Source organism: Diadema setosum, chromosome 16, assembly GCF_964275005.1.
Source record: "Diadema setosum chromosome 16, eeDiaSeto1, whole genome shotgun sequence".
NCBI classification, from domain to species: domain Eukaryota; kingdom Metazoa; phylum Echinodermata; class Echinoidea; order Diadematoida; family Diadematidae; genus Diadema; species Diadema setosum.
Genome location: NC_092700.1, coordinates 27,381,428 through 27,403,917, shown reverse-complemented (window position 1 = coordinate 27,403,917; position 22,490 = coordinate 27,381,428). Strand labels below are relative to the sequence as shown.

At 37.0% G+C, this 22,490-nt stretch overlaps 1 protein-coding gene across 1 annotated transcript in view; it reads right to left on the bottom strand.

The window, feature by feature from the left end:
* Positions 1–21,878, bottom strand: part of LOC140239772 (uncharacterized) — a 52,503-nt gene extending 30,625 nt beyond the window's left edge. Inside the window, exons 1-8 of the mRNA XM_072319593.1 lie at positions 21,806–21,878; positions 16,846–17,163; positions 15,431–15,775; positions 14,798–14,920; positions 12,420–12,494; positions 9,160–10,754; positions 7,795–7,956; positions 6,862–7,032 (exon numbers count right to left, since the gene is read on the bottom strand). Of these exons, the coding sequence (XP_072175694.1) occupies positions 6,862–7,032; positions 7,795–7,956; positions 9,160–10,754; positions 12,420–12,494; positions 14,798–14,920; positions 15,431–15,775; positions 16,846–17,163; positions 21,806–21,878 (2,862 nt within the window). The remainder of the gene's footprint in view (positions 1–6,861; positions 7,033–7,794; positions 7,957–9,159; positions 10,755–12,419; positions 12,495–14,797; positions 14,921–15,430; positions 15,776–16,845; positions 17,164–21,805) is intronic.
* Between the last annotated feature and the right edge of the window lie 612 nt (positions 21,879–22,490).

Genomic DNA, 22,490 nt, shown 5'->3' with positions numbered 1-22,490 from the left:
CTCACCAAGTTGCCGCCGATGATTTTCTTTACACACCGAAGGTCTTGGAGTTAGGTCACAATACGAGCAAACAAAAACATATGTACTGAGTTCGATTTCCAAGGTAACTGCTCATTAGACAAGTCAGAAAAAGGGATTTTTACCTGAAAGCAATTTGATAAAAAAATGTCTAAGCGGGCAAATTCCTTTCAATTCCATTCAATTCATTTCAATTCAATTCAATTCAATTATCACAAATGTATACACAAGTAGTTATGTACTTGTATGATGTACTGTATGCATGGTTGTTTTAATGTGTATGTACACAGGTTGACCAGATTAATGGAGAACATTCTATGTGGTATAGATATAGTACATACAGGCTGACCAGATCAGTGGAGAGTTTTCTAGGTGGTATACAATGTAGTTTCAGTACATGCATGTAACAGGAAATACATTATAGCTCATTCAGTTTAGAAAGGTATTTCACTCAATCCAGAATCTTCTAGGAAGTGCTTACATTTTTTTGGCTGAGTCATGCACTGTCCCTGTAGCCCAAGGTGATTGGTAGTTAATTTTCGCAATGATGTTATGCATATAGTTAGGCAGTGAGTCATCCAGGATTCCTGGAACTTGGACTTGCTAGTATGTTCAGGTTTGTGGCCCCAGGTTGGAGAGAGTTATAGAATGTGCTAGAAGGGGGTGAATAGATATGAAAGCCGGAGAAATTCTGCAGTAGGCAGAGTACCCAACACCTCTGCTCTGAGAGTTACGTCACTTCTGGCTCTGAAGCGACTTGTTATAGTCAGTCCTGTGTTACCTGCTGACCTGTTATGTTTGTGGAGATAAGGCCTAGGAGACATTTTGCCTGCAGGGAATTAGTTTGCCTACATTGGAGATAGACTCCATATTTTAATGTCAACGGACATTGCTACGGCAAAGCTGTGACGGGCTGGATTCCTAGCTGAACATTATTGAGCGAATCATCATTCACCGCATCGACTGGACGTCATAACGTTGGATTCTGCACATTTTGCTGTGAACATTATACCGTGGACCTATAACGTGGACATATACCCTGGATCTATACCGTGGAGTATTATAACTTGCGCCTCTGGATTTACATCGGAGGTATCATTCATCGGTGCATCGCGGATCATTCATTTGTGCATCAAGCATCGTATTTGGACTTTTCCAGGGATATTGCATGTAATGCGTGTAAGTGATTCTATTACTGATTTATAATTGTTTTTTATTGATCATTATTGTACTGATGCAAAAACCGATTACGAGTTTGTACCCAAAATATCACCGTTAATAAACCACTTGAACATTAGTTGATTGTTTCTTTTGTGCGATCATTCTCAGAGTGATTTTGATCGTAACACAATTCAATTCAATTCAATTCAGGTCAATATTCACAAACAATAGTTGAATTATGCATAGTCTAAGTACACTCTACGAAAAATAAGTTTGCACCTTTACCAGTGTCACCGTTAGAGTACCTTTGCTGGTGCATCTTTGCACCTTTCAGACCAGAAAGGGACACTGGTAGAGGTTAAAAATTGAACCTTATCTTTCTAAGGTCATAGACGTACTTGGCAGCTTTGCGCCATATCGGTAGCTGTTATGAAGAAATCATCTGGAAAGCTCTTGCAGTTCACACTAAAGCTCGAAAGACTCGGCATGGTGTGCACCAATTGGACCAGGGCCCCTCCTCTGGAGGAGTAGCGTTGTGAATCGTCACGCGAATACAAAGTCAGGTTTTGAATCTGAAAAACAACCCCCGATAATAACAAAGATAATTATAGATACAAATATTCTAGAAACGTATGATTAAATCAAGTGAATATGAAAGAATGCTAGTTTCTACATTTCAGAAGTGAGTAATACCAACGTAATTACAAACATCCATCCACATGCCGTGAAACACCAGCAAAAATTCTCTACCAAAGGTTCAGTATTAATGCTTATAATAAAACCGAACTGTTATACACCTCTCTTTAATGATCCAAGAAACTAGCGCAATCCTATCTATTAAATAAAACTCATCTGGCAAATCCTGGTGGAAAGAGCACATTGTCACATAGCGTATTCACAGTGTCCACAGATTCGGCTGTGTAAAAACGCTCGAACTTTTAATACCATGTTTACAGTGTGGAGATGATTACATTGCGGTGTGGTTTTTCAAAGAGCGTTCACATAGTAATACTAAGATGCACATCGCACCGAGCTGAAACTTTGATAAAGATTTTTAAGTTTTCCTATTTTTTTTTTCTCTGACTGTTTTTTACCATTACATTTCCTCGACTCGCCTGGGGTACTTCTGTGAAGAAAATGATACACGTAATTGACACGATTAAGGCTAATTCAAATGTGAGATTTTCACAAATCCTTGAAATTTAATATAGGTTTTCCCGGCCGATTTCGCACTTTTGTCAGTCCATTTCATGAAAAGGTTCATTCAGTTTAGCCAAAATCCTTGTCACTGCACATTCTGTCATTCTGTCAAGTTGGTCGTTCAATTTAGCATTACGATCAATGAAATTTGCACATGTGCCTTTCGAATTCTTAAAACGGGCATTCAAATTGGCATATGCTCTTCAGTCATTCAAATTCGCCACCACTGGCCGAAAAGGGTATTTCAGTCATTCAATTTCGCGTATGGGCAGTCAAATTCCAAACATGTTCATTCATGTTCATTCAATTTTGCTAAATTGAATGCAGCAATTAGGATTGGATTGACAAAAGTGCGAAATTGGCCGGGAAAACCTATAATGGAAGCCTCATTACGATCACATTTGTTCAGGGGGAAAATACTTTCTCTTCGTCATTTATATGAAGTGCTTCTATTTAAAGTCAGAAATATTCAAATTTAGTATCGGGCACGCCTAATGTCCCTAAGATCATTCACCGATACACCGAGGTGTTATTTTCTTCAGCAATGAAGGTTACATTAGTTTTGCTCAAATATGCCAAAAAAAAAAAAAAAATAGAGAGAGAGAGAGAGATAGAGAGTGAGAGAGAGAGAGAGAAGAAGAAGAAGTCAAGCGACGATCCGTTTGTCAGAGACAAAAAAGTAAATGTCTTTTTTTTTTACTATTTACGGGAAATGTTATTAGCAACCACATCAGGCACAGTATGATATGACCTCACAAAATATCATAAGAAACCAAACAATGCAACTTGTGCATAGTCAAAGCAAACATGCCGTGCAGGACTGCGCCAAGGTGGTAGCTGTTGAGAGGAAATTATCGGGAAAGCTGGTGCACTTCATACTGAAGCTCGAAAGACTTGGCATGGTGTACACCCATCGGGCCAAAGCTCCCCCCATCGAAGAGTGGTGTTGTGAATTGTCGCATAACAACAACTTCAGATTTTGAATCTAAAAACAAAACAAAACAAAAGAAAACCCCCAAAACAACAAAATAAATAATTCAGATTAAGTATTCTGCAAGTGCATAATGAAATCAAGCGAATGTGGAAGAATGCACGCTTCTTATAAGTACGTAATACCAACGTGAATACCAGAGCCATGTACATGCCATAAAAAAGTAACGAATTCTCTTACAAAGGTTCAGGACTAAATGCTTCCTCGCAGTGCGATATCTAAATGTAAGATCTAAAAATGTGAAAAGTATGCACTTCTCTTAATCCAAGCAACTACTGCAGTCCAACGTTTTCACCTGTAATGCAAAACGCATTAGGAAAGAATCGCTTTATTTATGGTTCAAGACGCATTAACTTTGAGAAATAGATGTTGCCATTGTCCTTGCTTCCGATATGATAACCATGATAACTGATAGACCCATGGTCCGTCGGTAAAAGTAAATACAAATTTTACACTTTGGAAGGTGAACGTTCATCACTTTTAACTGCAAAGAAATGAGTGTTTACAGGATCAAGGAATTCTAGGGGGGGGGGGGGGCGCCGCCTACAAAAAATTAAAAGGAGGCGCACACCCCCCTCATTTTGCTTTTTATTTTATTCAATTTTTTGTTATAACAAAAAATAAAGAGGGTGCCCCCGGTGCGTTCTCAACTGGATCCGCCACTTGTTTACACCTCTCACTTGTTAGGGCTGTTGCTTTTGTAACTGCTGGAAGTTGTGTTTTGACTCATTATTTATTGAATATGGCCCATTCTCAGTAAAAGCGTTCAAATACGGAATTTTGGTGTCGCCGACATTCCATGACAGTTTGCGGTTCCCTGAAACCTATTAGATACTATTTAAATGTTTATAATATATCACGAGGACTTTATTTGTTAAAAATAAACACGATCAAATGCGGTTGTCTGCCTTTTTGTATAAAATTTTGCTGTTAAACTTCGTTAAGACCCCCAAAACGCAGTGTCGCCGGCTATTTCAGAATTATGTTTTATTGCTCCTCTCCGTCCACAAACACACTTTCCAAATATTATTTTCATGGACGATGAGCATATCATATGTGCTAATCACAATACTCAAAAAGTTCAAAAATTTTTATTGACTTCTTTTTTTATAGCCTTTTGAAACCTGTCGCCAAGTTCACCGCCAGATACGTTACCAGTTTCTTTAGTGTTACAGCATTGCGAAAATAACAAGACTATGCAATGACCCTGTGTATATGAAACCCTGAGGATATACTTCATATATTGCAAGTACTTAGATTTTTTGTGCAACAGCTCTTTTTTGAGAATACGGTACAATGTTTGAAATATCGGTTTTCTACACTTTTATTTGGACAGATACGTGACATACTTTTCACGCCACCCACTGCGACAGATATTGCAATGTCAGACAAATTGTATATTATACATTACTCCTCGGAATGACGCATCGATTCAACATTAAAGTTTAGTACAAGTGAGAAATATTTCGTAGATATCGCTCTCATAATAATATGATCGACCATATACGTTACCACAGATACGTTACCCCAGATACGTGACCGAATTTTGCTGATTGGTCTTGTGCTTTCTGGGGATCAAATCTGGTCAAAATTCATCCCTACACATTACATGCTTCGTTTTGTTGGACCTCAGGATTATATTCTTACACCAAAAGGACAGAGAGGTGAAAAAGATCAACACTTCCACATGATTTTTCTTTCTGCGTCAGTGTCTCACAACTTAATGCCAAGTTTTCCGACAGATACGTTACCACATAATCAAAATGCTGAAAAGAAATTGTAAATGTTTTTACAAACAAATCGTTGTGTGCTCATAAACTCCAAAGTTCTATTCTATAAAACCCAGTCACTTTCATATTCTATGCAACAACTTCGAACGTTTATTTTACAAGACGAAGTTAAGATTCAGCATATCAGTTTTTTGCTTTTCAGATTTAGCAGATACGTTACGTATAATTCAGGGCACCCACGGTGACAAATAATGTTATGTAAAACAAAGTGTTCATAAAACAATTCTGCATAGAATTACGCTTCCATTAAAAATTAAAGTTATGTTCAAATGAAGAATATTCAGTAGAAATTGCTTTGTAACTTCACCGACAGATTCATTTACGGTAAGCCAGATACGTTACCAAACTTTGAAAGAGTAAAAAGTAGTTTATGAAACGCTTCCGAGAAAAGTTTCAGTGTTCTGGTGCATATTTATTCTAGTGTTTTTCAACATATGAAGAACTACTCAAGATTCATTGATGAGTTGAACAATTTTATTCATTTTCATTACAAGGGATGAGCCAAATACGTTACCATAGGTCAAACAACTGTTTAGCATATCGAGTTCATAGAGACTGTACCTACTTCCTTCTAAATGCCTGCAAAAATATATTTTTTAAACCTTGTTTGCATTATCCATCAAAATTTAATGAACATTTATAGTCAGATGGATAAATACATTCAGACGTAAGATGAGAATATTCTGTGAATGAAGAACTCAGCTTTCACATTTAGGGCTCTTTTCCACTACATTTGATAGTTTAAATATTACGTAGAATGTTTAAAATGGTTAATTTGGGCTTACATCATTCATTTTTACATCAATTCATGAGGTAAATAATTAAACAGGTGATATCTATTATTCATACACAACTAAAGTTAATACTTATATTTTACCAGATACGTTACCAAAGGTGAATCAATGTTTTTCAATAGTTATTTCCCTAGGAAAGCAATTCATATTTGTTTCCTGTGAAATTCCAAATTGGATCGTTCCCTTTGCATGATTTGTGGGATTCGAAACTTTATTTGTAAGCGAAATTTGCTAAAAATACAAAGTGAATCTTAAGGTTATATTTCATTTCAGCAAAAAGCATATTTCAACCTACCACACAGAAATAATTCCTACCAATTAGCAAGGGATGACAACATCTTTACCTCTTGAAAACCCCCAATATCTTTAGGGGGGACAGATGTCTTTTCCTAAACAGAAATTGGATCAAAACAATAAATTTAATTCAGAGTTAGGAGTCCATTACAACATGTAAATTTGCGGTAACGTATCTGATTGGTGATCAAAAATCATATATGATGCTCTATTTCAATTCATTTTTACTCAATGAATGGCCATCATTTAGAATGTTCCACTTTTTGTTTCGTATTTGACCGGTTTTGAAGTTTCCGAAAACACATCTTTGAATGTATTACTTTGTGGTTGATTTTTCGGTTTTACTCACATGGAATTGAACATTTAATTTGAGAATGGCCCATATATCGAATACACAAATTCAATTAATTAATCAATTGAATGTACTTTTGCTTTCACTCAGTGCTCATAAAGCATCGAGGTCAATATGCAAGACGATCATATTTCGCAAGACAAAAAAAAAATCTCTTTGCAGACAATGTTCATCCCACATCACAGAAAGCGGAATCATTAATCATTGTACTGGTAGTTTTCATTGTCAGAATAGAATAGTGCATAGTGAGAGGTCACTTACTTGAGAAGACCCCACCAGGTCGGCAGCTGTTGAGAAGAAATCATCAAGCAAGTAATAGCAATCCACACTGAAGCTCGAAAGACTTGGCAAAGTACACACCCACTGGGCCAAGTCTCCTTGATGCTGAGAATCGCCGTCCCAGCTTCCGAGAGTCAACTCGAGACATTGAATCTGTAACAATCAAACAAACCAACCAAACTATCAAACAAACAGATGATTAAATCAAACGGTTTTGACTGTTTTGGCACATGTTTGACTGTATGATCCCACTCTAGGTTCACCGGTGTAAATGAATGGAATTCAATAAATAATGCTTTTTGTTTAATGTAGCGCAACTCATTTTATAGAGTTAAGTGCCTATTGAAGTACTCTTTTTTTTTAAAAGTTAGCCATGACTGAGTGGACAATTCTATTTTTTTTTTATCTATCCCGTCTTCTATCCTTATGTATACTGCATGTGTGTGTGTTAGTGTGTGTTGTGTGTATGAGTGTATATGCAATATATATCAATGTGATGGTGTCTTGTTTACATCTGCTTGACTACACACAGAATCATTTGTAATATAATTATGTTGCCATTGTAAAGTCTATAGTATTTTCACGTGTAGGCATCCTAATACAAGCACAAGATGCTTTCAAGGTTGCCTTGATGTCATTGTAAAAGCCCCTATGTTTATGTGTTCAATTTTGCCGAATAAATGACTTAAATTGGTCTCAATCAATCAATCAATCAATCAATCAGAATGTGAAAAGAATCCGTGTTTGCCACCAATACATAATACAAATTACTATGCAAATGTAAAAATTCGCGAACATGGCTTGAAACAGCAACACGAGTTCACCACTTTTCACAAACACGCATAGTGCATTAACTGGGCCTTATAGAAAGAAGAATTATTCTCCAGTTTGTATCCTATCTATAAAAGGAATTACCTGACAATTTGAAGCCTTTTCACCGAGGATCTTGAAGAAGTCGGTGTGAAATCGTGAGAGCCTTATCGATACCTCGCGCAGCACACTGCTGGAACACATACCCTCCGCTAAGTCACGTGACATAGATCTCCCGCAGTCCATATCGTCTATAGATAACGACAACTAATGGGAACAAACATTATTTTATTGTAGTGAGGTACTAATCCAATGCACAGAACTTTGTCGTTGCAAAGTGCACATGCAGTTGTTTTGTAGCTGATAATATGGGAGCAAATTAATGAATTTGATGCATTTAATTCCTATCATAATTCACAAATAAATGTGACCCGCTACAACAAAATGATCCTAAAGTCGGGTGAGGTCAGTTATTTGAAAATTGCATGGCATAATTTCCTAATCTTTCTGCTTTAAATTGATATATAACACATCTTATAAAAATAATCGGCTGCGGAGATATCGATGTTTAAAAGAGAGCATGTCGAGACGTCTGGGAAATCACTGTTTCGATAAAAGCACCCTGAAAGATTTCCTTGCGACGCAATCGCGATCAAGGGACACGCAAGTCAGTTTTCACCTCCGGACAATAGAAGGCAAGCCCTAGCAACTCCCGAAATGCTCATTCAAGCACAGCGTCGGCGGTCTCCTCACCGACCAATCAGTGACCAGGATGCCAGGAGAAGCGGCTGGGCATAGCGCACCCCGCCTGCACGCACCAGTCGACTGGGCAGTGTGTGAGCTTCACGCTTCGGTTAGCGGCAAGCAGCAAACTGACCAATGAGATCACTCTGGTCGTTGTTAGGGGCGGACCCTATCTGTGGCGCTCAATCCAAATTTTCGAACCAGTTCTGCTTCGTTGAAACGCCAAAGAACATGGCCCAGAAAAACGCTATTTTTTGGTCTTTCCTTTCACCATTTTGCTTCAAAATTTCGACAGATGATAGAAGATATGATTATTTCAGGCTACAATAATATGTCAAAATCAGAAAATCGAAAGTTTTGACCAATTTTGATGCTCTGACTTCAAACTCGATTTTCACGGCTTCGACCGTACGCGACTTTAGGACCCTTTTGTTGTAGCGGGTCACAAATGTTTTCTAAGGGAGGAATAAATTCAGAGCATAACAAAATTGTTTGCAATAGTCTGTTTAGCTTTTACGCAATTTTGCATCTCAAAACGATTTCCCAGAATCTGCGTAAGGCTTTAAAACGACTGTAAATACAATCTGCATGTATAACGAAGGAGCTTGACGGGTTTGCACTCAACTCAAACAGAGAAAGAGGGACGTCTTCACTTCAAGCTATTATACACAAAAAACTCAATATTTCTGTGGCTGGTCAAATCGACATCCAAGCTGTATCACTCACCACTTGGTTACAGTACACCATAAACACAACTCCTGCCTTCGTATGTTCTGACATACTTGATGACAGTTTGTATTTTTCCCATCGTTTTCCCACTGCTCTGATGGCCTCCTCAGTGTGACATTCAAACGCAACGTCTACGCAGAAATCACGTATTTTACGCTCCCCCGGAAGCAAGGAATAAGATGTAATGTTATTCGAAGCACAGTTTATCATCCCGTTGATGATATCAGGACCAAGCTCATTCCCTGAAGCTGAGGAGAAGTAGAAAAGGTATCGGAACTCCTCAAAACGAGGAAGAAGTTTGTTTTTCAGCTGGTCGTACTCGGCGGCATCATTGGCGTATACATCTGCCATATATAATCCCGCGACATATTCTTGGAACAATTTGTGAGGAAACGAAACCGTTGACTTTACAAAGGATGGAACGTTGACATCGCGTCGACGCTTCATACTGATTACATCTCGCTCAATTGTCAAAACTCCGACTCTGCAGCACGTTTCCATGGCATTCCGACACTCGCTGAATTGTTCTTCAGGGAATGAAAGATTGCTATCAAATAAACCGTTTAGCGCTATCTCACTTATGTCTTGAATTGCCCTGTCAGCTTCTTTCAAATGGGCAACAGCATTATGAATATGTAACTTTTCGCATATTTTCGATGCGTAGTGTTCTTTTAGAAAACTGATCATTTCTCCAAATATTTTGGAAAAAGTTTTCAGTTTTTGCATTTCTTTTCGTCTGTCTTCACTAAAGTCATTCCACATGAGACAAAGCATTGCACAGTAAATGGGGAACGGGGCCATGTTCGACCGGATAACATCATTTTCCTCCATAAAACTGAGCAAGTTTTCAGCAAGAGCGTCCTTTTCTCTGATCCGAAAGTACCTCCTTATATAAGTTGATAAATTCTCCTTGTCAAAACCTTCAACGGTAATAAAAGTGTAGGTTTCGTCAAGACTCTTTTCCATCCTGAATTCATTTGTTCTCCACGGTCGTGTGGTCACTATTACTTTGCATGATTTGTACTGTTCGCATCCCAGAATACGAATGACCTCACTGCTGTTCTTTTCACTAAATTTCCCCTTAAACTCATCAAACCCATCAAATATAAGAAGAATCTTATTTAGATTTTTTGAAATGTAGTTGTCGATCTGGTTCGTCATTGCTGCATTTGAATCAGAGAGATACTTTTTAACAATCCCACCGATACTTTTGAAATCCGTGACATCTCGGAGAGGAATTACAAGCACCATGTCCAGATCCTGGAGAATCCGTCCCTGGCACCAGTCCCAGGCGATCTTAGCGCAAAGTGTTGTTTTGCCGGCACCCCCTTCACCCTGGACCAGAAGGCGCTTTGAAAGATTTCCATTCTCATCGCTGGACAAAAGATCATCGTATGTTAATGGTGTGCTTCGCATGCTGCTTTTGTCTAATAGACTCAAATTGGTATAGATTTCATCCAATTCAACACGTTCCATAAAGTTGAGTGGATCCACCGTGATCTTGCGTCTTGACAAACGGTAGTTCGCTTTTAGCTCTTCTTTGCATTGCTGTACTTGCTTCTCTGTAAGCGATAGTGAGCTGGATGATGGTTCTTGGGAGAGGATCAAAACAAAGAAAGAGAGAAAATAGTCAATACATATAGCATTTATATAATATCATGTAACCGTGCATCACAAAACATACCAAAAGCACATACAAAAAGCATTTTACGTAGGACTCAAAAAAGGTGAAATGGTTAACCAAGTCAATGGTAATATTTTTGCTGAAAGAGCTATCCTTCTTCTACATTATTCTTCATTTTAGGATCTAAACATGAATGTGTGTTTTTAGCAGTTTTTTCTACTACCCTTTTTGGGGAAGAGTAGAATGATCAGATATGTCTCAGAGGCCGCTTTTCATGTCTTGAAATTCTTTGCACACTCTTCATTTTCAACTCTAATAACTTTTGAAAGGATGACGCTACTGCTTTAAAAGTTAGCATTGATCGTGGGCAGAATGTATTAATAGAACATGCTCAATTTCAGCTTAATCTTATATGGTATAGGTATAGCACGGCTTGGTAAAGATTAAGCGCTTGAATAGACCGGATACTTTAGAGCCTCTTTTCTCAGTTCACACTTTTCCAGAGCGTGTGCTTTCTTTCCAATATTTAGGTGGGTTAGTGGAGTCCATTTGAATTGAGTTATACATCATTTTAAAGCTTAGAGTCTGCTCTTTCAGAATCTGCCCCTAACTAAAAATCCATGTCATTTTGTTTTGTTTTGTGGTGCACGGTCATGAGATTAAAACCTAAAATGGCATTAAAACGCTTTATCCTGGCGAGGATATATATATATATATATATATATATATATATATGTATATATATCTATATATAATACAAAGAAAGAAAGAGAAGGGAAGGAAAGAAATAGATAGATTGATTCAAATAGGTCAAGAATTTGTAGAAAAAGTAAAACATCACAAAATAAAAAAAAGTCTTACAGCTATTGATGATTTTACTTAGTCAAACTGATTTACAAATGCATGGGATTATACTACGCTTTTATTGATCTTGAAAGGAAATGGAAAAGACAAAGAAAGAGAGAGAGAGAGAAAGAGAGAGAGAGGGCAAATCCCTTTAAATCAAAAGTAACCATTTTTCTGTTTCTCTCTGAGAATTTTGTTTTTCGCCCTCAAATTAGAATGCAGACCGGTTGAGCTGAAGCCAGTTTATGGCGGTGATACATTCACGATGTTCGATTAAATACCCATTGCCTCACATCTTCTTAATTCTCTCTTTGTCTTTAAATGCATAATTCATTTGCCCCCCTCCCCCCCAAAAAAATAGTGAACTAAAAAAAAAAAAACGGTCAAGAAATTTCTCTCTTTTTTTAAAAAATTCAGTTGCAGAGGTTTTCTTTTTGTGCTGTTACTTTTTCATATTGGCAATTTCTTTAAACACCATTTTGTAACTGCCATCACCTGGCCTCAGTTAGGTTGTAGTGCCGCTGACCGGTAAAACAGAACATGGCACGGGTTCAAATTCCACGCAAGTTCCTTCTTTTCACTTTGTGTTCATAATGATACAGATCGAGTATATGATTTCATTTTAAAAAAAGAATACCTCTACAAATATACTTCTCCACAAAACAAACTCCCGTAATTCTTATGAAATTGATCATTTTCACAATATGGATTAACTTTGCGTGATATAAAAAATGACCTTCCATTCTTTTACATGATTACATGATAATTATTTAAATGTTTCTCATACTCAGCATGAATTGTTCTTCCTCCTTAAATCGCCTTGGTTGATGAGGTCTCCGCCAGCAGGGATTCCAGCCACATCCTTGAAATATAACATCAACAAAGGTAATAGAGGTATTGCTAATGATTCTTTTCCAATGTATATTTCTATAACAGTAGGCCTGCGCACATGTATTGGCACTCATCTAACATTACGATACATTTGAAATAAAAGATCAAATTATGAAAAAAAAAATATGTAGAACTGGTCAATGAGCACAATATCAATGGTATCATTACGACCGTTCGACATGTTCGAAGAGCTATTTCACAGTCATCCTAGCCAATTCTTTTCATTAGTTTTATTGTAATACAGATCGATATGGTAAGCAATCACATTAAAACAAAACAAAACGAACAAACAAACAGACAAATAAATTCAAATTCAAATTCAAACTTTATTTTTCTTTTTTTCTTTCAACAGAATGTACAAGAAACAACATGATGAATTTGACATGCGAGTCGTTGATAATTGTTATACATAGCCATGCAGACAAGGATAACATGTTCATGTCTACATGTTCAGCACAAAAACAAACATACACTCTATTTATACACTCTGCGAAAAAAAAAAAATGAAGGTGCCCACTAAAAAGACTATGTTTGTGACATGTTTGTACCTGTGAGTGAAAGGGGGAATAAAAGGGGGGTGTGAAAAGCTTACAACTACAAAGAGTGCTGGAAACTGGGAAAGTCGGGAATAGAAAAAAAAAAGAGAGCAAAAGTGTGAAAAAAGGGAACAGAAGATAGGGAGAAGAGGAAGAGAGAGAGAGAGAGAAAGAAAGAAAAAAAAATATTTTGATGCATACACCAAGGGCCAAAACCCACAGAGACAATTAGCCAAGCGTTTTCGAAAGTGATACAGTGTCGAGCTGCTTTCCAGCGGAACAGACTGTAACCGTGAAGGCACGTATGGAATACTAGTACGCATTAAAAATGATCGATGCCTTTAGTGAAAAAAGAGGAGATAATGTCGTGCTTACGAAATACATTACAAAATTAGAATCATTCGGTTGCATTATAAAACTTCAAAAGAAACACTGTCAATCTCTTTTTAATAAACAAACGAGCACACCAGGCAAATGCCAAGCAATGTCTTGCCTGCACCTGCATATCGCAATTTGTGTATAGTTTGGTAACCTGACACAGCTCCGAACAGAGAAATGTCTTAAAGATCTGAAAAAGCTATAAGCTCAATTACCTTTTGACCTTTGACCTTGCCGTACTATCCTTGGGTGATGTAGGGCTACCTCTTGTGTATACATATCATTGGTGGTCATAGGTCAAAACTGTGGAACGTTATAGAGAGTTCATCCCGATGCTAGGAGTACAGTGCTTATCAGGTAAAATTTATTGACTTTTTAAACTTTGACCTTGGCAGACTTCTCCAATATTTGAAATTGACCAGCAGTTTAGATGATGCACCTGCGGAGTGGGTTTATCGGTTATAGCTCAAAGCTATGGAAAGTCTAATATTGAGAGTATACCAAATAGTTTTGCGACGCAGCCGCCGTCACCGCCAACGGCGACGACGCCGACTACGGATTAGGGACGCCAATGACTCCTATACACAGAGAGACAAAAAAATTATGATTATTACCTATACGGGGTAGTTTTGCGAGGCAATTGCAGTTGTTATTTTGCAGGGTCAAAGGTCAGTAGTCAATATTCGTTGGTCTTCTGCCTCTTCCGGTTTTCTCCATTCACTTGACACAGGGAGGTGGGAAGAGAAAGAGTGGAATCTCTCTTCCCAAACATTGGGATCGACCACGAAAAGAAGACATTCCAGGACGTCGCTGCATGTCGGTTACACGCACCGCAGAACGCCGATAAATCAGTTCATACAAGGTCGACCACTTCCAGCAGCACTACGCGTCAAACAATGACTAGTCCATTTGTGCTCAATACCCATCAGTTTTACAACTCTCCAAATTTAAACAGAAGGTAAAATAAAGTGTAAAAGCGTTCAGATGTTTGAAGTTCGCCTGTTACAACTACATATGTATCTTTGAAGTTGGAGTTGAATGATATACATTAATAAACAATTTTTCAATTATTCGACATGTTGATGATCTACAGGACCACGGGTAGTCAAATGTGGCTTGATCTTTATCATAGTGTATAGCCGTATTCACATATTTTCCTAATTTACCTAGGGGATATGTAATAATTATGATATTGACTGGCCTTGAGGGAGACACCAGATAAATATTGCCCGCACTGAAAGAATATTGCCCTCGTCTTCGACTCGGGCAATATTCTTTCAGTTTGGGCAATATTTTCTGGTATCTCCCTCGAGGCCAGTCAATATTATATAAATCACTAAACAGTGAAAAAGATGGAAACCTTTTTGCGGAAGGAATTCCGGATGGTATCTTTGCAGAAATTTGCCAACAAGGAGAAATATGATGGTTAGGGCTAGCACACCGATGACTAGTCCAATGATGAGACTCAAACTACCACGGCTTCCTGAAATGTAAAGTAAACACCATCGAAACAAAACAGGATTTAATTTCATTTCTAGATTTATAAGACAGTAAATGTGTAAATAGATACCTTGCTATCTTTACAACGTTCATATATTTTGTGTCAGTGCCCCCCAAAATGGATAATTACTTTGGAGAAACCAATATGCACACGTTGACAAAATAACATTCTTCAGGTAAACACTGTGAATGGTCAAAATTTTTATCCCTCCTTCTCTCTCACTTGGCGAAATTAAACATGTTGAACGCGTATTTTATTTTTCTGTATACATGTAAATGCTTTAAAGTTATTTGTCGGCAGTTATGCGGAAAATTGTTAACCTAAAAGTGTCCGATTAAATTAAACTTCCCTATGACAACTCTAAGTTAACATTCACTTATTTTACTTTTTTCACTTGTATTCACTTTTGTCTTTCACTTAATTCCCTTGTTTTACTTTTTGTTCACTGCTTTTAGATATTCAGAAACACAAAATGGCAATGTTTCAAGAAACCTCGTGTTACGGGCATCATGGTAATTTCTGCCGTTGACGTTCCATTCAACGCTTCTCCGGTAGCGATGCACCTGAAAGTTTGCTCCGTCCGGTGTGTGGCTGAAACAGTGATTGTCTCGACTCTCTCATATGTGTCGTCAGAAAGTGTTGTCTGCTCCGAAATCACAGAATTCAGTCTCTTTCCCGACTCCTCCGTCCACACCATGGAAACGTTAGGATTGAATCCACTCACGACGCACGTGAGATTTAAAGAAGGGGTGTTGAAGGGATTTTGGTATGTACACCGGCTTTGACTTGGCTGATTTTGACCAATGCATTCCTCAATGACATGTTTTGATGGCATCGCTGGGAGAGTGGAAAATTATGCATAAAGCGATAACTACTTTGTATCCGAATTCGAATCTCTACCCAGCAAATGACTTAATCAGTTGTGTAGGGATTATTTTCATCCCTTTCGTGGAAATTAAGACAATTAAGCTTTTACGATATATTTTGCTATTAACTACAAAGTAATGAGACTAAAGCGTGAAATATGTTCTGACAATGATAAAACTGACTAGTGTTAACAAAATTAATGTAAAGCACATGAATGGCACACTTAGCATTCTATGCCTCTTGTCATGATTGCTATAAAGGTACTCAGTTTGTCTTCGGTATGGTTGAAAGTTTCCATTTCTTATACAGCTACGAGTATCTTCTGATAAATTATGATTTATGTAATGTATAAAACATGTACAATAATGATTGCTAATTCTGTTATGATATAATATAGTAAAATGAAAATGCAACATTTGATGAATTATACTATGTTAGGTGTTTTTGGTGTGTAATAATTTCACTTATTATTTTTTCTTCAATTTTTTGGTAATTTTAGCTGGATGGTTGGTAAAAAGTTTTATAATTGCTGTGCAATAACGTTTCCTCATTTTTGTACACCCCTGTTTATGTATTTTTGTTGTTGTTGTTGCTTAGATTAAGGGTTTTTATAAATATTCATAATCCAGAGTTGTAAAGGAAAGTGATTGTATTGAATAGGTTTTTTTTTTCTCTGTTGTTGTACTGTATACATGTATGTATGTTTTTGTTGTTTTAGATTAGTAATTGTATGATTTTAAGTATAATTTCTCAATATGTTTATTGTAAACATCTTCAAATGATATTTGTGAAGCACTGTGATTTTTTATCTATATACATGTACTCTGTAAACTGAATGTATTTCAGCCTCTGGGCTGCTAATTTCAGGAACAATAAACCTTATCAATTCAATTCAATTCAATTCAATTCAATTCAATTCAATCACACCTCATGATGAATGCTGACCAGTAAAATAGTTTTAGTGAAAACGATACGATGTTGTTATCTAACAAAAAATGATCGGATTTTGAATCTATGAAAAAATAGAAAATATCCCTTACAGCTAATCGTCAAGAAGGTGGAATTTTCAAAGTTCTCAAAACTCTGAAGCACCACCTGACAGAAGTAACGACCCTCATCGGCTACGGTTAGGTCGGTGATGACTAGGCTGAAGTTTTTGTCGATGTCGAAACGTTCTTCCACGCTTTCAAAGTTCCCATCGATGAACCTAGCCATCGTCATCTTCCGCTGTAGCTGCGACATACTTGTACTCTCCATGACCCAGAAAACAGCGAAAGGTTTCTCCGGGAAGTCACACCGCAGTCGGATGTCTTCTCCTCTCCATCCCCGAACGTTGGGGGCAGTGTTTACCACTGATGCTACACGATGGAAATTTGAACAAAGTATCATCTAAGGTTGTGTCATTGTATGCATACATTAGTATAGGCCTACAACTATCATAGAATAGTTATTAACCTTTTAGTTTGCATGCTAATTGATTCGCTCTATTAAGATGTAAGCATGTAAACATGACAGTGATACATCATAATGATAAAGAAATTATGTGGGGGGGGGGGGTACATTCCTTGGGCCTGGGAAGGGTCAAAATAATCAAGGCCTTTACACTGCTCCTTATTTTTACCTCCCTCCGCTTCAACAAAACAGTTGACAATGATTTTGTTATGACTCGTATCCATGCACGTACAAGAAATTTGAACCTATAAAATTAAACATATCATATGACTACTTAATTTGATCCACTTTCATGTAAAATGTACTCCATATGAATATCAAAGTAAGTCTATACACATTACAGTTTCCGAGCTAACGACTGAAAACCATTTATCTCCAGCATGATCCGTTTTGCTTGAGTTTGTACAGCCACGTTGTATTTCATGCATGATCCGTTTTGCTTGAGTTTGTACAGCCACGTTGTATTTCATGCATGATCACTTAAAAAAAAAAATGTTATTGTTATACTGCACCCACCTATTGTTAAGGCATGCTTTGAATAAGACATGCAAGATTCAAAGGTTACCTCCCGGAGTTCGCCCGGGAATTATACTCTTGGTAATGAGAATGCAGTCCCATGCACTGTTGTATAATGCGTGCCATGACTACATTGGGTCTACATGGCATCATCATTGTAAAGGGTGCGCACTCTCATAGCAACCAAGTCTGTATATGAGTGCGCGCTCTTCACGTCATTCCCCGTCGAGACTCCAGGGGGGCATTTCATGAAGCGTTTTGGTCGGATATTTTTCTGACAAACTGTTACAAGCTATAGAAATCCTTGCATCTGATTGGCTGAGAGCAAATTGGTCCGACAACTTTGTCGGACGAAATGCTTCATGAAACTCTCCCCTGGAGAAGGTGGAGGCCACCGAAATTTCGAGGCTAATAAACTCATTCTTTATCGGCAAAATAATGCATTACTAATTCTTCGTTATATTTGAGCCAATACGTGAATTTTCAACGTATATATATATATATTTTTATTTTTCTTTTATAATACATTTATACGAATCTATCGTCTAGGGACACTCTCATTCCTTTCATTTCACTCATTCATTAATTCATTTAGCAAAAATGCAGCACTTATAATCATGACAGAGAAAATTAAAATGCATTTCAATTATGACGTTACAGGGTGTGTCGAGATATTGAATCACATAGTGGGTATTCAAACAGATGGTATCGATGGCTGCATGACCACATACTCAGTAGTTACATTATAGACTCCACTTCTCCTTGCCTCGCTTTTTCTGTCCTTTAGTTCTCTCTCATGCTATAAGAGTAAGCAACACACACAAAAAGATGAAACCAGTTACAAATAATAATGAATAAACTTCTGATACCCTCTAGAATTGCATACTCTTTGACATCTCATAGAGTGGTTTCTGAATATCTCGCAAAATGTTAAAAGCTAAATCCTCACCTCGACCAGAACTGTACACACCCTTTAAAGTTATATTTGCACACATTCTAACACACACACACCAGAAATGCATATGAGATAGCAGAACATAAAGGAAGGAGGGGAGTCTACTGGAAGCAGTTAGTTATTGAAACCATCTGATTGAATACACGATGTTTGCATAAAGCCTCTTTGAATATGGAAAGTGTAGTACAAACAAGATTGGACATCACCGTCATTCCATTCCTTGACACCACTTAAACTCACATTGAAAATCACTGCGCGTAAAGCACGTTTCTAGACCTGTATGATCAATTCTGTTAATATCTACCCTGTATGCATTCACAAATAGTTCATTAAAGTCATTGTGATGGGGTAAAATAGTTTTTACATAATAGATATTTACCAATATACTGGAAGGTATTTGAGATTGGATAAAACATCTACATAATGCTTCTTGACAATGTAGAACGCATATTCGAGACATGGGTACTTCAAGGTAAATGATTCATGAATTCTTTAGTGAACCATCAGTTCTATCAAGAGAGGTATAGACCACATTTTTCTACCTCTAGCAGGAAATATCATATATTTTGTTTTTCTGCAATTTAACATATATATAACATTTTGTTACACTTGCATGCCCCTACCGTTTTTACAGTCAACTGTTCATTGAGATGATAAGTGCACATATGGGGGATCTTTATTTGAGTAAAATGCAATTTTATCATCAGCAAATAATGAAAGTTGCACGATTGATGATATAATATTCATAAATGATAAAAAGAAAAGAGGCCCCAAAATTATCCATGTGGTTCACCAAAAGTCACCATCAGGCGTTTAGATTCAAACTCAATAAGCCATGCAATGTGATATATATATATTTTCACAGATATAAAGTGTGATAATCCATGGTGAAAAATGCCTACGATATGTCCATAGAAACTCAACAACAAAAGTTACTTTTTTGAAATTGGTGCAAAATACAACCAGAAAAATGGATAGCACTCAATAAGATTGAACAGATATTTTTTTTTTTTTCGGATTCTGATATGTTTAGGAATCAAGAAAGTTTTCATTGTCAGATAGGTATAATACCTCTGGTATATATTGTGGTTTTTTTTTTTTTCTACGAGCTTGGCGAGTGCAGAAAGACAATTGCAATAGATCTTATGAAATATAGACCTACTGAGGATTATCTTTTAAAACAATGGAATGATTATTGTAATTCTTTATTTTCACAGCTAAGACTGAATGATACAATATCAATGCAAAAAGGTTTGGCGAAAAATGAATGCATTCCTTGATCATTCGGGGGATACATAATCATCTGCGTGGTCCAGATGCTTTAGATAATCCTCTAACAAAACAGTTGTTTAAATGATTTCGTGCACAGAAGTTGGTCATTATATGGTTTGAGGTATGGGGCAGTACTTATAAATCTCACTTAAATTGTAACCATATTTCTCAAAAAATGGCTCTGAGAACGATAAAATTTTCGTTGTTACGAACACATTCAGAACCATTGTTCCAACGATTCAAACTTCTAGATGTTGTTAGGTGACATAATTTCTCAGTTCTTACATTTATATACGATATCTGCAATGGAACTATTCCGCACCCTCTGTATAATGACTATTGCCAAATTGTGCATCATACTTACAGGACAAGAACAAATAAAAGAAGAATGTTGTACTTACCAAAATTTAGAACCACACAGGGACAATTTTGATTTTCTAAATTAGGACCAAAAGTTTGGAACACATTGCCACAATAAATGCGTGAACAACGTAAAAGATCAACATTTCGTCAATGCCTTTCAGATTTCTTACTCTGAGAGATATTATACTGTATCAAGTATTATTAGTTTTCTATGTTAGAAAATGAATCATGTATGAATATTCACAGTCATTTCAACTAACCATGTAATGATTTTTCGTTTGAATTTAGCTTTTAGTACGAAGATCAAGGTGACCAATCTCGCCTACCACTTGTGCTAACTTTTGGTTTCCTTGTTAACAACAGCAACTTTGTAGAATTATGCTACATATATCATATTTAACTCTCAAATATCATCATTTAATCATGTTATTGTCAAGGAGTAACATGTAAGTACATTGGATTTATGTATGTAAATACGATTGTGTTATCATTCTTATATGTACATGTTCAAAATGTTGTTGCTAATAAAAACTTCAAACTTGAAACTTCAAACTTCAGAAAAAAGAGAGCACAATTCCAGATGCGAAAGAATCTGTAGATAAGCATGGCGTGTCTGATATTGATTTTGAAATTTGTGGCCTACATTTTGCAAGATAATATTGTGAAACCGCTGCTTGGTAAAGTCGTCTTATATAATGTAAATGTTTTCTTTCCAAAATACACGATGTGTTTGGGAACGTATTTCGTTCCTATAACGTTTAACCCGTGTGGTATTATTTGTTTGCATAATCTTTCAGGAAGAGAGATTGATTCGTGTTATAGTAGGCTTGTTTTGAATCATGAATAAAGTAGACAATCATTTTTTTTTTTATCAATCTTACACATCCGTTTATTCATACTCAGTAATCTGGTTTCGCTACATTTTATTTATAGTTGTTATTATATCATTACTTTTTGTATTCATTCATATTTTATTTATTGAACAAAATCAACTGTGTTCCAAAGTCCCCTTGATTTGACATATTTTCTTATTTTGGATACGTTTTAGTGGAAAAGAAATTCCAAAAACCATAACACTGAGAACACTCAGCGCTGATATATTGCATACCAAACAGTTAACGTTCATTTACGCTTCCCACAGCAAGTGCTCGCTGATTTTTTTTTGTTTTATGTGTGTGTGTGTGTGTGTGTGTGTGTGCGTGTGTGTGTGTGTGTGATTAATCAAAACCTACACCGTATGAAATGAAATGAAATGAAATGTCGGAATGGTTACTTTCCATATTCCAAACCTTTTTAACAATATGTGATAGTTATCATTGATGATATCTGATGGCATTCTCGTTGCATTTTTAATTTCACATCTACCTTTCAGTAACATTTCTATCTAAAGACCTGAAAACGTTGAACTTGAATGAGTGCAGGTAATACGGAGCGTCACTTACCTTCAGTCGCACGGGGCGCTGAAACAATCAATATGAGTAGCACAACTAGGTCGTATTTCCTTTCCATCACCATGGTCACCGGTACCCAAAGACTGAGATATATAAACCAACGTGAGGATACGTTTTGCTCGATCCGACAAACCTGTCAGCGGGCCAAAGCTGTCATATTAGCTCTCCAAAGGAGACCCTATAGTCCGACCCATGCAACGCACCCTTTCGAGATTTATATACGAGATCCTTTTGTAAAGAAGAGCAATAGAAGTGAGCACGTCTCTCCGTCCCGCCAAGCACACTTCTGCTGGTTAGTTTGCCGAAGTCTCAAATGTTGCGGATTATGTGAAGTGGAACATTAGTATCGTTAACAATGTCTTTTCACTAAAGACTTGGTTGAAAGTTACCTAGGAATACATTTGACCGTTAGCATGTTATAATGCACGGAAAACAATCTTCAATCAAGTGCAGAACTACGATTTTTATTGTGACCCAAAAGCTGCTATTTTCCGCCGCAGCCAAAAGCTGTGCTGAAATGTAATTGCATGAGCGTTATTCAAGTTCAGTGTGCGTGCTGAGTAGCGTATAACAATGCTGCATAAGGGAGCATTTTTCTTTTGAATAATGTCGTGCCATTTCAACAGTTTTCAATAACAATATCTTCAACAGTTAGTCTCACACTCCATTTAGCCTC